This window comes from Phoenix dactylifera, chromosome 1 (assembly GCF_051530095.1).
Source record: "Phoenix dactylifera cultivar Ajwa chromosome 1, Ajwa_hap1_PhDact_Kaust_v1.1, whole genome shotgun sequence".
Lineage (NCBI taxonomy): Eukaryota > Viridiplantae > Streptophyta > Magnoliopsida > Arecales > Arecaceae > Phoenix > Phoenix dactylifera.
In genome coordinates this window covers 10868517-10884768 of record NC_143190.1, presented here as the reverse complement: position 1 = coordinate 10884768, position 16252 = coordinate 10868517, and the positions used below count along the sequence as shown (strand labels likewise).

General features: G+C 41.4%; 2 protein-coding genes and 1 long non-coding RNA gene across 3 annotated transcripts; 1 reads left to right on the top strand and 2 right to left on the bottom strand.

The window, feature by feature from the left end:
• Nucleotides 1–1240: 1240 nt before the first annotated feature.
• Nucleotides 1241–4169, bottom strand: LOC103724172 (uncharacterized). Its single transcript, XM_008815344.5, has 3 exons — nt 4013–4169; nt 2912–3919; nt 1241–1379 (listed from the first exon to the last, which is right to left on the bottom strand). Exons 1-3 carry the CDS (start codon nt 4092–4094, stop codon nt 1348–1350), a joined length of 1122 nt encoding a protein of 373 aa, XP_008813566.2. The 5' UTR covers nt 4095–4169; the 3' UTR covers nt 1241–1347.
• A 6395-nt stretch (nt 4170–10564) lies between these two features.
• Nucleotides 10565–15194, top strand: LOC113461076 (uncharacterized). Its single transcript, XR_015977755.1, has 2 exons — nt 10565–10746; nt 14830–15194. It is a non-coding gene; the product is annotated as an uncharacterized LOC113461076 (long non-coding RNA).
• On the bottom strand, nt 12237–14339 carry LOC103724170 (organic cation/carnitine transporter 2-like). Its single transcript, XM_008815342.5, has one exon. The coding sequence runs from the start codon at nt 13996–13998 to the stop codon at nt 12418–12420; it is 1581 nt and encodes a 526-aa protein (XP_008813564.2). The 5' UTR covers nt 13999–14339; the 3' UTR covers nt 12237–12417.
• Nucleotides 15195–16252: the final 1058 nt, after the last annotated feature.

The following is a 16252-nucleotide window of genomic DNA, read 5'->3' as shown; positions in this document are numbered from 1 at the left end:
GGCTACGCGAGCTTTGGGAACTTAACTTTCCAACTTTCCAGCGTGAGTTCTGATTGACGCGACCTGTCGATTACCTCATCGATTCACCAGGGATTTAATAACATGAGCTGGGGAGCGAGATTTTTCTAGTCGAGCAATCAAGAAGATCGAGCAATGCAGGTCATCCAAGGAACACGCGCTCCAAATATGACAGCAGCTTGTCGTCAAGTTGATATGGTCCCCCTTGCCGCCCCAGTTTCCCAGGTTAGCGATCGACATCGCCTGTCGTCCATCAGTGTCCAAAACCGCAGAACCCTGAGCAAGATGTTCGACGGCTGCTTGTAAGAATGAGGGTTTGAATCTGGGTTTCCATCGCCATTCTTGCTGGGAGAGGCGCCAGGAGTCTTGGAGGAGAGAGGAAGGGAAGGGGGGTTGATTCGATGGCCTTCCTGTTAGCGACCGCCATTCCCTGCAGAATTGGCTGAAGGCGAAGGAGTCGTTCACGAGGATTAGTTGCTTCAGGATCGAGAAGAGCACGGGTTCGGGGATCTGCAACCAGCAGTCAGGCCGTGGTTTCCCATCGTCGTGGCCGTCGTCTTCTTTGTTCCTGACCTGCCCTGTTCTTTTTATTTTTTTCCTTCGAGGTTTTGCACTCGCCTGGCTGCAGCCTCTTTGCCACTGAAGAGAGTGTAACCATGGAAAAGGTCAGGAAAGAGACACAATAGCAGGAAAAGCCCCGGCCTCGCCCCGCTTTTCAAAGACGTCAATCAGGAACGAAGCCTTCAAGCTCTAGCGGGAAGAGGAAAAAGAGAAGCGTAGGGTTGCTTCGGAAGGAATACGGGTAGTATCAGGAAGCTTATTTTTCGGAGAAAGGAGTATTAGGAGACTAAGCCTAGGGGTGCTTCGGATTGAGCCACGCTTTTTTTATTCCAGCGACGCTTTTCTAATTTTTGGCAAACCAAAGCCATGATTAAGTCACTGGTGTCTTGGCAATTGGCATTTCTTAATTCAAGATACTAGATATGTCTTACAGTAGTTAGGTACATATGTAAAACTAAAATGTAACTTCCATGAACTTATTTAAGCCCGGTAGAACCGGTAGAATTCTCTACGTATATATTACAATCTGAAATAAAAATAAAGATGACTCTCTCGCAAACTAGGGAAAACTCTCCGTTTACTCCCTAGGCAGCCTGGTAATGCACCCATGTAGGGTTGAGTTGTGAAAAAACAACTATTACGGTAGCAATTTGAAGGAAAAGGAAAGAAAAAGGTAAAGAAAGAAAATTACAGAAAGATGAATAATTACAAGTCTTTTTTTTGGCTTGTATAGATCATGTTAGGGTGTATCCAAATTTCTTCGTAGCTTTAGTAGACGATGAACCGGCAACCATCGTAACCTGTGGAAAAAAAAGGAGAAAGAAAAGTTAGCAATGAGTCTTCTAAATATTAAATTCGCGTGTACAGAATATTGTAGAACAGTTAAATTTGAAAATATGCAGTTATAACATCTAAAAGATCATAATGATGTGAGCAACTCGCTCGGAGCAGTAAATTCTTAGGCATGTGCCTACAAGTAGAAAGATTGCTGACCTGGGAGGAGGAAAAAAAATATAGTTAAAAAAAAATACTTTATACATAGTTGGAATTTTTTTTTATAAAAAAGATAAAAAGTAGTTTTTCAAAAAAATAAAATTTTAATATTTTATTAAAAAAATCGATTTGAGATATGGAAAAATTAAATTTTCCTAGTGTTTTTTTTAAAAAAGTACTCTTAAACTTTTAGATAGAATAGAATAAGTTTTATTCTTTTATTAAGAGTATCATAAGTATTTTACATTTTTTTTAAAAAAAATAGATGCTCAACCAAATATAAGCTATTCTGAATTGTAACATTTTTTCATGATCAATTAAACATGCAAAAATTACTTTTTCATGTATTATATACCTATACACCTGCTTTTTAGGAAAAATATTTCAATAAGAATTTTTTTTTTTCCGCAAACCAAATAAGTTCTAAAAAAATCTCAAATCACATATTGCTACCTACCATGATGATGTTATTTAGTTACATCTAAATTGACCAAATTCTCTGCGGTGCGTAGGCTGCACTGCAAAGTGTTATGTAGCTCTCGATGGCCATTATCAGAAGATAGATGACCATTTAACAACATTCACCATGTCAAAATACAATATATGCTCGTGGACCATTCTATTTGATGGTCGTGCATCTCCGATGACAACCCTCTAAGATTGCACAGTGCCCTAAAGTATACCAATATAAATCTTCACTAAGACAGCAAAGTCACGTCCACGGTTGGTACTTCGCCATGTAAAGCGGTTGCCATGCGCCCACCTTGTGAGGAGTTCCCATGACTTCTGATTTTGTGGCATACCAATATGATGTTTTTACTTATTTTGTGTCTTGGACCAGTTTAGTTACAAGCAACTGCCATTTGTACGCAACTAGAATGATGCTTATAGCGTTAATTCCGGCAAGTGGAAAAGCTATTTGGTCGTATTTGTAATAATTATTTAATTCAATTTTCAGTGCTTGGTTAAGTATATATAGCTTAAAAATTACACCTACATGAGGTAACTCAAGGGTTACTGTTGCAATCTCAGTCCTTACCATTTTTAATTTGGCCATAGAATAACTTATTGCGATTTGAAGTTTTTTGATAAGTTCAGTTACATCATGCCTACCAGTGCATCAGTGCATCTATATGGTTATGTGCGACGATACAAACTCTAACATACACCAACTAACAGGGATTCATGCTCAGCCTTAATGTGTTCATGGCCCATTAACTGGTCCCTTGCGGTGTATAATCACTAATTAGCCACTAAAGCAACTGGTTAAGATCTAAAAAAGACCGTTTTCCTATTAATTTTAGTGTTAATTACTACATGAATGCATCACTAGACTTACTTGGATCTTTGGTCACCAGCATGGCAGTTCCTCCAAAATCGCACGTCCCCCCGGTCCCCTTGGTCCGCTGCCAGTAGCTATTAAACGCGAAGGAAGCGTGAGCGATCAACGTATCAGGCTGGTAGCACGACCCATTGGGCTGGATGGAGTCACAATCCGCTCCCGATCCACATGCATAGTTCATGGCCTCTTGGATTATGGGCTCCGGCACGGTGGGCTTTGCGACGCACCAAAGGCCCCGAGAAGGCCCGCCAGGCGCCTGCGGCGGTGCGAGCGGCGGTGGGTATACCACCGGAGGTAGGAAGATTGGTGGTCCGGGCGCGAACCCTGGCGGGCTCGGGACGACGCCCGGCGGGCTCGGGACGACAGGCGTCGGGCTCGGGACGACAGGCGTCGGGCTCGGGACGACGCCCGGCGGGCTCGGGACGACGCCCGGCGGGCTCGGGAAGACGCCCGGCGGGCTCGGGACGATGCCCGGCGGGCTCGGGACGATGCCTGGCGGCGGGTATGGCACATAGATAGGCGGGCTGGGCCCATATGCTGGTGGAATTGGCACGATGCCGGATGGTGGACCCGGAATGTAGGTTGGTGGGCTTGGCACCAATTCTGGTGGACTTGGGGCGGCCTCAGGTGGGCTTGGTGGTGTGGGATATCCCGGCGGGATCGGGGTGAGGACCGGCGGAGCAGTGGAAATTGGTGGCGGAGGCGGAGGCAGAGGCGGAGATGGTGGTGATGGTTGAATGGGGGCTATAGGGGTTGGAAGGGGGGTGGAAGGTGGAAGGGGAGTGAGTGGGGGATAAACACAATAAGGCGGGTTTTCATCGGGGGAGGAGGTAGGGCCCATTGCATCACCAAATGGTGGCAATGAGTCTGGAGAACCTACGTAGTTGGGATCTGAGGGTGAGTAGATGTCCAAACGCTTTGACACTTCAAGTTGTAAGCTTCTATGTGGATATTTCACCTCTTGAAAGCCTAAGGAGTTCTGGGACTGCCTTGAGCTTCTTGCCTCTATTCAATATAAAGATCCCAAAAGAATTCACAAATGTCGTGTTAGTTGCTAAGAAACATAAATTGCGAGTTAAAAAAAAAAAAATGGCTTACCACAATGAACGAAGAAGGTTGCAGTAGAGAAATAGATGAGGAGGAAGCAGAGTAATCCTGTGAAGCCTATTCTTAGATCCATCCGAGAGGCGTAATTCTAGAGTCAATCCAAAGCCACTCTTAAGACACTTGGTGGAGCATGGGATAGTTATAGCCGGTTGAAGTAGCTCTGTGTTGCCCATCTATAGGGAGATGAAGGGGGCTTTGAGAGGCCGGCAGTAAAGTGGAATGCCGAGCTTTATCGCCGATGCTGCTTTTGCTGCCCTTCTTTTGTTCCTTCTTTGGAAGAAAAAGAATTGGCGAGGCTGAACAAAGATGAGCCTGGGAACTTGTTTATGAATTGTTGATGGAGCTGGATGGTCTTGTTATATTTAGGCGAACCTGCGTTTCTCCTAAGCTAGTTTTAGCATATGTGCTTGCTTGGAGCAGGAGAAACTGAAAGAAGGGTGTTTTAGCCTTTCTGTCTTGCTTCTTATCTACTCAATGAAACACATTCTCTCTCATTTCTTGAGTGGGATTGATGGGGTTGGTCAAATTCCTAACAGACACACATCCCTGACAGTTAAATGAGTTGCAGCCAGAAAATTATTTTAGAACACGAATTTAGACGAGTTCTGCTATATTTTTATATGATTTTTTGGTCGAAATTTCGATTTGTATTAGTATGAGACAACGTTGACACAGCATCTAAAAATCTCGACCCTATTATTCCAGCCGATTTAAACCGATAAAAACCAAGATATCAACCCATACATTATAATTATACCAGTTAATATTTTTTTTAATTATTTTTAAAATATTTTTTTTGAATTGTAAATATGAAAAAAATACTTAAGTATAATTTTGAATATTAGATTTATCATATCAGTCGAGATTTTCGGTGAGATTTAGGAGAGCTTTTGGGATATTCGGCATGTTAATGAGGGAGACTAACACATCATAATCAGTCCAAGGAAGAGGGTTTCAAATATAATTTTGATCTTTTCTCACCAAACGATGCTTCGATAGCCTTGTTACTATTCTTTGGTCTATCATCCATTCATGCTTCCTCCGCCTAGTGTAATTATTAGTATTTGATGCCATGCTAATTAATACAAGGGACAAATATAAGAAATGAAGTCCACATAGGGATGCATAAACGTTTGGATGCTTGCTTTTGGAAAAAAAACCTTCTTGGGAGGAGATTAACGTAGTTTTAAAATGAGTAAAAGCAAAGCTGATATCGGATGCAATCAGGCCAGTCCAAAGGCGAGAAAAGTTGACTCTTCTAATGAGTGCTGCAGCAGAACTTCGCCCAGACAACATAATCTGGTCTGCAGGCCCATCTTTGTTTGTGTATATTCCTCAGTCTTTGCAAGTGCTGCCACATATTGCTTTCCATTGCTTTAGAATTATTTATGTTCTACAATGTACAATCTATTAAGCAGAACATTCGGGGATATTAGTATATATATTACATGGTTCGCGAGAAGAATTTTTTCTTACTAGAATATTTTTTGAATGACTATGATGCTTGGAAAAATAGTTTTGACATATTTGGTGGATTATCGAAAAATGATATTTTTCAATCTACTTTCCTATGAAAGTTGTATGAAATAACTATTATACTCTTAATAAAGAAAAAATCTTTACTCATGAATTTTGATGGCTTAAGAGCATTTTTGAAAAAAAATAGATCCCAATTTCTTATCGGTGGGAAAGTAGCTTTTCCATGTCCACTATAGATTTTTTTTTTTTTATGAAATATGGGAATATTCTTATGAAAATGTTACTTTTCTATCTTTCTCTTTTGAAAAATCCAACCAAACAAGAAACATATTTTTTTTTATTTTTTTGTTGGCCAGATTTTTTCTTCTGCATGTTCAGACTCGATGAATGGAAGGATCGAGATGGTTGAGAGGGATCACGTTCCTATTCATATTCCAAAAGGGAATGGGAATTCCATGACCCTTCCAAAATTTAGTCCAGACTCTCCTCTAGTATTCATATCCTTTTCCGATTACGATTCTGATTTTAGTTACAAACCAAATGCATTGGAGAATATAACTATCCTTGTCGATTATGAATCAAAAACACCTGCCAAGACCTTAGAGGGAGCCAAATTTGGATTCTCATGCAGCACATATGGAAAGCCATCAAATTACCTCTAAAACTGGATTATCTTGAAAGGTATCCAGTCCCCCACCTCCCCTCTCCCCCAAAGAAGGGGGAAAAAAATTAAAACATAAAGACAAATACTGTTGGTTGCACCATCATTTCCTCCAGTCCCAGGCCAAGGAACCTTGGGGCAGGCCGCAGGGGTGGGGCGCCAACAAGCAAAGCGGGTCGTCAGCCCGGGCGCAGTGCCAGGAGGGCTCGGCATCGGTGCAGACGTTGATGAAACTTTGCCGGTGGCGCCGATGTAGCTCTCGATGGCATCGTCCCCCACCCTCCTTCTGCTTTCTGGTTTGGAATGGGCTTCGGAGGAGGTGTGGCTAGAGAGAAGGGGGGGTAGCGTTGGCCATTGCTTTTTTTTTTTTTTTGTCATCAGGTGGATGTGGATAAGAGCGAGAGGGAAGGGGATTAAGATCTAGAGTAGAGGACCGGCCGTGGAGAATAGCATATAGATCAGTGGAAGGACCTTAGCGAACGTAGAACATACCTTCCTTTCTTCTGTTTTTTCTTTGGCAGCTAAAGCTTTAAAAGATTCAAGAAGCTCGTATTGTTGAGTACAGTAGCTTGGTCTACTAAAAATCTTCGTAAAATTGCTTAGAATTTTCAGGCAATAACTGCTCTTGCTTGTCGGTTTGGATAATGTTATTTCCTCTTTTGCTTCTTCTTAGGAGCATCAATATTTTCTGTCATGATTTGGTTTGGAGCCATTTACCTTCTTTTTCTCGCATATGTTCTTCTTCTTCTCCCGTGACAATGTAACTCATCTTTGTTGTAAATATGATTAATCTTCAATAAAGCCGGGTGGCTCCTTTTGCCTCCCTTTACATCATCAAAAAAGTTCATATTGTCTGTACGTACATGAGAAAATAACAAACAGGACATCAGCTGATCTGAAACCAGAAGAGTGCAGAATCAGTGCTGAAAAGAGGAGATGCATCTGAGAAATTCCAACCAGCAAGTGTAAGTAGCATCACCTGCAAGGCCGCAGCGAATATTTAGAGCATTAGCCTTCTGGCCCTTCCAGGACCATGATTGCAGCGTGCAGAACCTGGAACCTGAGCCATCCTATTCTTCCTCGCCTTCTCAAACTGAACCTCAAAAGCTTCAGCCTGTCAAATTACCGCGAACTCAGCTGTAAGCACAAGTTTAGCCCAAATGGCAGAGCACCGGGCCGGCTTTTTGCAACCGTGTCAGGGACCAGAAAACCGGTATCTACCACCAAGAACTCCAGTCCACAAGGAGGTTGGATTGCGTATTAAACTTGGCTTCCAGCTTGCATGAGAAAACTTACCTTCTAATAAACAATGAACACACACCAAGAACCTCAAAACTTTGGCTTCCTTTGTCAAGCGATGCGTCCGAAATTGGAGGCAGTCATGCATACATTCACATATATGTCTCTTCGATCCCTTGACTCTTTCTTGAGATCTCGAAGCAAAATGACCAACAGCTACAACTTCGATCTCCATTGCCTTCCATGCAAATGGTGGAAACCAAGTTTACCAGCTTAAGACATTCGCAAGATTTTGTGCCAATTAACTATGCTAATAATTAATAGATTAAAAATATTTAAATTTATTATTAAAAATGAATCTTTAACCAACTAAGCTCTTCCTATTTGATTAATTATGCTCATACTTAAAATGTAGGATTTTAAATTTTTGATGTATGTAAAAATCAAGTATAGGACGGTTTTTATATTTTTGTTGATAAAATATGTTTGTTAATCACATATCACAGGAGACTACTAAATCATATTCTTTTGTAAAAAGTCCAAAGAGAACTCCACAAAAATAAAACAATGCATATAATACAAAGAGACTTTAAAAAAAGTAGAGGTATTATTACGAACAACTGAGGTTACGTTGTTAGAAGTTTTAAATGATTGATTTTATCAGAATTATTAGATCCAAAATAATACGCATAGATCTAATATCATAGTACCCTACCATGCAAATTCTGTGCGGCAGAAGATGTGTTCCTAGATTGAATATGCTATTGCTATATTGTTATATTTCCTAAGAAGATTAAGAATTGGAGGCTAATGATATAGGTGCTAGGTTATTGCTTAATTACGCGATCTTAGGCTATTGCTTAATTAATACAAAAATATCTTGGAGTGCTGGTTCTGATACTTTTATTAATTTTGCAAAAATCTAATAAAAGCATGGAAGGAACATTGCAACAATACGTGATCTACTGTATCCATGGAAGCTAAGTACAGGACTGACAAGAAAAATTCATAACAACAGCTTGCGTACAATGTTATGCGTAGGAAGAATGTAGCTTGGAAGGTGCCAGAATTCACAATGTTAAATTTTTAGCACAAATAGATATTACAAACTAGTATTTTTGTGTATTGTAAGCTTTGCCCTTTGAGCTTTTTTCCTTGGCCAATAGTACGATGTCATGCATTGCTTCCCAACAACAGAATGTACCAAATGTGCATATAAGCTGGATGACATGCACGAGCAATCCAAATGACAAATCTTGCTAAAACATACGAAAATTTCTTGTGTTCGCATGTGAGCTGAAACCATCTTTAGAAAGTCACATCTAGATTAAAAAAAAATTTTTTGCAAAATTTTGTCCGAGTCAATCGACTGATGATTCTTAGTTTGCGATAATTCAATACTCGATGATCTAAAATAACTGTGTTTGGCATGCTCAAAATTTATAAACAGACAAATCTATGGTAAAATTTACCCTTGGGCAAGGTTTGACCTTGCCCCGGGGTTTGGAGCGCTGGCCGGGACTACGGACCGGCTCGACCCTAAGCAAAAGCTGTTTTACACGGTGACCCTTATCTCTGATATTGTTGAACAAAGGGACTTCGCGTTAATTCTGCCACGCAATATTTGAACTGGTCTCGGGCCCTATTTGGGGAAGCTATTGGCAGTAGAGCTTTTGAAAGTAGAGCTGTTGGAAGTAGAGCTTTGTGAAGTAGAGCTTTTATAAAAAGCTGTTTGCTATTTGGTAACTACATTTCTAAGTGCTGTAACATTTTAACTTGTGTTTGGTAAACAAACTGAAAAAGTACTTTTGTATGACAAAATAATCATAAAAGACATTATATAGTATTATACAACAGAGCATAATAAAATATAATATATATTAATACATAAATATATGCTATAGTATAATATTATCGTAATGTAATATAATATTATTATAACATAGTACTATAACATTGTATACTATAGAAAAATAATTTAATATAATTTAAAATTATTTAACATAACATATCAATATATTATAATATAATATAATATAATATTATATTTATAGTATAATACAATAATAAAGATATACAATCTTATAATTATAAGCATAAATTAATTTTCCATAATATAATATAATATTAAATTATTTAACATAACATATTAGTGTATTATGATATAATATAATATAATATTATATTTATCGTATAATATAATAATAAAGGTATAAAATATTTTAATTATTAGCGTAAATTAATTTTCACTCTTCTGATGACCATTTATGTCTCTAACAAATTTTCTAGGTAGGTGATAAAATTGGTTAAATAATTACTAATATTTATTCTTATTTATTTATTTATTTTATATTATCTAATTTTTTTTCAGTTCCTTGTCTTCTTTTCTTTTATTTTTCTTTTCTTCCTTTTCTTTTCCTTCTCTTCTTTCTTCTTCTTCCTTCCTGAAGCTTCTCCCCTCTCCTTTCTTCCTCCCTTGCCTCGCTTCTCCCGCACGGTCATGGAAGGGGCGATCAAGCTCCCGGCGGCGCGATGACGGGAGGATGGGTAGCGAAGCCGGAGGCAGAAGCTTCGGGGGAGAGGGAGAGGCGATCAGGAGAGGGAGAAGAGGCGGAGGGTGTCGGAGGTGGCGGCGGGGGAGAGGGAGCAGTAGAGGAGGATGGAGAAGAGGAAGAGGGCATCGAGGGCGGCGGCGGGGGAGAGGGAGCGGCAGAGGAGGAAGGCGTCGAGGGTGGTGGCGGGGAGAAGGGGCGGCGTCGGGAGAGATAGAGCGGCAGAGGAGGAAGGATAAGAGGGGGAGGGCGTTGTGGGCAACGGCTGGGGAGAGGGAAAGGAGGGGGATGGGTGGGAGAGGAAGAGGAGGGGGATGGGTGGAAGAGGAAGAGGTGGTGGGATGCGGCATTTTGGGATAAAAAAGAGTTTTTAAATGGAAGTATTTTGATCAAAAAATAGTTTACGGACAAAGCTGAAAACAGCTTTTTAAGAGAAGCTCCATTTCTGAAAAAGCTAAAACAGCTTTTCAAAATTTTTACCAAATATTTTTTTTTCATCCAAAAGTAAGTACTTTTTAGCCTTCCAAAAATTCTCCAAATAAGGCCTTAGCAACTGGCGTACTAGGACCAGTTCAGATAAAGCTTAAATAGAACATTAATGAAACTCCTCCTTTTATTGAATTTTCTCATTGGCTCGTCGGTCCTCTGACCTCTTGTCCGGAGCGAGCCTCAAGCCTGATCCGAAGGCCGACGAGGCCGAGACAGCTCCGCTGCTGACCTGCCTCCCCTCCTTCCCTTCAGCCTGGTGGAGATCATCTCGCTGCCTTCCCTCATTGAACGCTAGTGCCTCCCAGGTTTGTCTTCGGTCCCGTGTCATCCCCATTTTACGATCAAAATGCTTGTAGCGTCCCAAAGACGCTCGACGAAATGCTTGAACCGAAAACTTAGAGATGCGTTGGTCTAGATAATATGTTTAGGCTTAAAAGAATGTATGAGTGGACGATGATTTACGGTTTGTGAAACTGGGAACTTAGAACTTGATACTTAACTACCTTAGCCGGCTGGGAATTATGTAGTTTGGTCACAGTATTATGAATTATATCTTAATTAAATAGCACGATACATGCTTACTTTTGCACTCGTTTTAGTTGAGATGAAAACAGACACTTAAACGACCCACAACCACGGCCTACCTCTTTTGCAATAATTTTGTGTTCCAACCACGTCCAGTGTCATGATAATAGCATTGGAATCATGCATATTCTTAGAAGGTCTGTTTTAGACAGAATCAAAGTTATTCATCAGTCGACTCATTTGAGGATCGTGAACATTCTAATAATTATAGTCTATTAGGTGGGACCAATTTAGCTTAGAGATGGAAGAACCACACCAACCAATTGGAACCACATACTGTCGCAGAAGCCGGGGGTTGTCAAGGGAATCCAGCCCCAGGTTTCAAGGCTGCCTCAAGATTACCTGGTTTTCGATTGGGAGTATAGACCATGGATTGCAATTGTGCTTGAATCATGAGCATTCTAATAATTAGGTTCCAGTAGGTGGACCAATTTAGCTTAGAGATGAAATTAAGGATCACACCATCCAATTGCAGCCAAATCCTTTCACAGAATCCGGGGGCTGTGAAGGGAATGCAAGCCTTGGTTTCAAGATGACCCAATATTACCATGTTTCCGGTGGGGAGTACAGACCATAGGTTGCAAGTGTACTTGAGTTATATTAGCAGCTTAATGATTCAGCTATCTAGACTTGGGCAATTTAGTCTATAGGTACTATACTACGAACCAGCCCAAGTGATACCTAGCAAACTTGCTTGTGTGAGGACTTGGTATTGGGAACCCGAGCGTGTGAGATGAAACTTTGGATTAGTTTACTTACATCCAGCAGCTAGGCACTACGAAATTTTTGACAAGGATGAGTTCCAGAAGAGACTTAACCACCTTAAGATCTATCATTGCCATAATGACGTCCCAATCGATGCCTATATATATGCTCAAATTCTTGTTAAATATTCTCCTGAAAAAATTGTTGTTATATAGGAGGAGATTGAGAAGATCCTCATGATATGGGAGAGATTTCAAACAAAATACTCCTTGGTTTCATTACATTCGATTCCTCAGCGAGTCATTTGATTTTGTAACAGTAGGTGTTTGGCTGTACAAGGAAATTTTCTTAACATTCTAGAACCATGAAATTACAATTGTTTACTGTATACAGAGTATTTTGAATTCATAATTTTTTCTTTATCATCAGACATTACTTTGAAGTCTTTCCTTTTACCTGCTTAAAAAAGATCTTGATTTTTAAAAATCAAACAAATTGAACGAAATTAAAATATAAATCATGAGGTTATACTATCTCCAATCCACTTCGGTATTCAGTAACTACGTACAAAGCTGCATCCGAGCCAAACACAACTTGTCCCAAGATTTTTGAAATACCATCTCGTCTCTTATCCTAATGGGAGAGAGAGAGAGAGAGAGTCGAAGGACTACATAACTGCGCCTTGATTAAACTACTGATGGGTTATTGGACGAGGGAATCTCCTTGTACTCTTCTTCCTCCATGGTGTTGTACTCTTCTTCCTCCATGGTGTCGCATATGCTCCTCCCTCTGGTCTCCGGCAAGCAAGCAGCAAACAGCCCGCAACAGCCTATCACCAGCCCAAACACTCCGAACGATAAGAAACTATTCCTCCTTCCTTCTACCACCAAGATGGGAGCAAAAACTCCACCGAGCACAAGAGCCTGCCTCACCAGTGAGATTGCCGAGTTCCTGACACACGTCGGAAATAACTCAATGCTATAAATCAGAGCTACATTCAACGCAGTGCAGGCGCTGAAGAAGGACACAACCTCCACTGCCAACTTTAACCCCTCAATCTTCAGGAAGACACACAAAATGCTACACACCCCACTCAAGGTTGTTAGTATGAGCGACGAGCTCCTCCTGTTGAAGTTCTCGATGCAAAAGAAGGTGATCAACGATGAGGGCAGTTCGGCTAATGCATTATATGTGACACTCAAGTAGATATTGGATGTCAAATTCCCTACATTCAGCGGCATCCCATAGTAGACCATCCCGAGGCCAAAGGCTACCGTCGTGATCGCCATTAACCTTCGAAAAGCCCATCTCTTCTCCCAAAGGATTTTCATGGCGGTGAAGATGCCCACGTTTCCGACATCTTCCGAGGTTACTAGAGTCGAGAAGCTAGAAGTGATCACATTACCATTCGACACCGCGATGCTCTTCAATATATGGATGGCCTCTTCTCTTCGCCCTCGTACTAGGAGCCATCTTGGAGATTCTTGGACTAGAAAATAAAGCAAAATGGAGTAGCAGAAAGAAGGAATCGAGGTCCACAGGTAGAGAGTCCTCCAGGATGATCCTCGATTAATGTAGGCTATAGCCGGCAAAGATAGGAAGCCAAGCCCAAAACAGACGAATCCGATGATGCTGACACCATCTCGCCATTTTTTGTTGACGATCTCCGTCGATAACACGAGGGCGCAGGTGGCGACGGTGGCTCGTCCAAACCCGCAAATAAATCTCAAGGCTGAGTAGACCCATACGTTCGGCGAAATGACGGTCAGAGCTCCGGCGAGCGACATGGTGAGGCATGAGAAGAAGAGCATTTTCTTACGGCCGAGCAGCGAGTCGGCGAGTGTTGCAAGCAAGAGCCCTCCAACGAGGCAGCCAATGAAGTAGGCCGATGCCGGCAAGCCGGCGAGGGCCGAGCGAGAGCACTCGAGGTCCCACTCGGATACTATCGAGGTGTGCGTGGGGAGGTCCCATGCCCATGAGCCCTTGGGGAGACTGCAAGGGTTGCCCGTCGATGAGCACGATGGGTCATCGGCGCGGATGCAGTGCCAACTGGGCTCAGCGTCCGTGAAGACATTGATGAAGGTCTGCTGGGCGTCGAAAACCCATGCAAGGGAAGCGAATAATGCTTGGAAGAGCTGGTACGAGCTGGTGCCGCCGACGTAGTGCTCGACGGCGTCGTCGAATGACGGTGAAGCTGCCTTCTTTACTTTTGGATGCTGGGTTTCTGACGGGCCGTAAGAAAGGAGAAGTGGTGTGGAGTCGTCCATTGCTTTTGTTCAGGTTATTGTGGGAGTGAGAGGGGGGAGAAGGGTCGAGGCGTCTTTAAAAAGAGGAGCAGCTTGATGTTATGTGGGGGGCCGAAGTTCCATTATTTTAGGCTGTTTGGTGAGGGACGTATCATGAACCAGAGCTGCGTCCTCTGAATGTAGTCAAATGAGTGAATTGGATTAGAATCTTCTTATCAGGAGTCGTAATATATTTATCACACAACGGCTGCCCATAGACAATGAATAAGGGCAAGTGGGCAAGCATCTGTTCTTGCGTTTAAGGTAAGTTTTTTCTTTTGTTAATTCTGAATTGATTTCGATTTTAAATGAAAATATAAATTAGATCATATTGTATCTCTGCTATTCTTTTTTTTTTTTCGAAAAAGAAACAATGCTGCTGTCTTTCCAAACCAGTGCACGCGAACATTGGAAAGATTTACTTGAGGCATAGGAGCCTCGGTATGGATTGCGATGAGCAGACAAGTGGGTGGCATTGGATGTCTTTTTGTGGCTGGATGGCTGTGAAGAGGTGATGCGTCGCATGTGAACGGCTGTGGTCGCTATAGATGGTAGAGACAAAAACCAAGCTGTTATTTTTTTTTTAAAAAAAATATATAAAAATCTCTTCGAGTATGGACCATTTACATTTAGGTTTCAAAAATTTAGAAAGATTCAATCAGCCATCAACATTTAAAATTCATTACAATATGGTCTAACCATCTATCTCAATTACAAAATGTTATCGGATAAGGATCGTGTCATAATTAAACTTTTGCAAACTTTTAAAATTGCCCTTCCTATCGACTCAGCAAAGAACTTTTATTTTGGCAGGAATTGAAAGAAAGATAAAAGAGGGTCATGCGGATAGAATGCTTTGAGATTCATGCAAACGGATGAATAATAAATGATAGAGCGATTCAAGATTTGATAGGCAAATGGATGATAAAGAAATGGGCGTTTTAGATTTTTGCAGACAGACGAATGATGGAGGAGTGCTTTATTTTTTATTTCTTATTTTTTTCTTTCTTCTTTCTTTTCTTTATTTTTTGTCTTTTTTTTATTATTTCTCATTTAGTTCATTTCTTTCTTCCCTCTTTATTCTTCTTGGACACGTTTCAGTATCCCCTTCAGTTCCAGTCTCGTCTTGTGGACGGCCTGGATACCTCCATCCGTCGGAAATTGAAATCTTTATTGCATCCACCTACTTTAAAGCCAATTAAAATTCTTGATGTGCAAGAATTTCTTTAGCTAAACCTGGGTGATGATGGTCAATGTCAATCCTACAGCCAGAATAGAAAACATATACAAATTACTATCTAATACGCATGCACCAAACTGCACGTTATAATACGGGTTATCTTTGCATCTTATTGTACTCTAGTACCTAATATAATACGGGTTGTCAAACAAAATATACGTTAAAGAAGCGACCGGATGCCCCCCGCCAGGACATGCTCGGTGAAAACGTTATCTGGTTTAACTGGCACTGAGGTGATGCTGGGGTGACGTACTTATATGTGGGGTGACCCACGGATCGGAAAGGGTATGAGTAAAGATTTCTACCCGCATCGAACATTTCGTGGTAGAAGAAAAGATAAAAAAAAACTTAGCTTTACTAGTGTGAGAACCCGTGCGGGCGTGTGTTTAGTCTCACATCGGTTATTCGCTTGGTAAATCTTGGGTACTTATACAGAATTAAGGAACCCAAATAATACCTTCCGGCTAGCCATTTTGGGTGAGGACCTAGGTTGTGTGAGGATTCGCGCGGGCGTGTGTTTAGTCCCACATCGGTTATTCGCTGGGTAGATCTTGAGTACTTATACAGGATCAAGGAACTCAAACAATACCTTCCGGCTAGCCATTTTGGATGAGGTCTTGGGTTGTTACAAATGATATCAGAGCGGACCCGGCCTATAACTTATGTGAACTAGGGGACACTGCAGCACATATCCATTGAGATTGACCACGGACCGATCGTGGTGTTTGTGATTAGATTTGAATGGATTTGAACCCTTAGCCTGACGAGGACGTCAGGGCTTGAACGGGGGGAGTATGTTAAGACTCGTGCGGGCGTGTGTTTAGTTCTACATCGGTTATTCGCTGGGTAGATCTTGGATACTTATACAGGATCAAAGAACCCAAACAATACCTTCTGGCTAGCTATTTTGCGTGAGGTCTTGGGTTGTTACATATGTGAGGACCCGTGCGAGCGTGTGTTTAGTCCCACATCGGTTATTCGCTGGATAGATCTTGG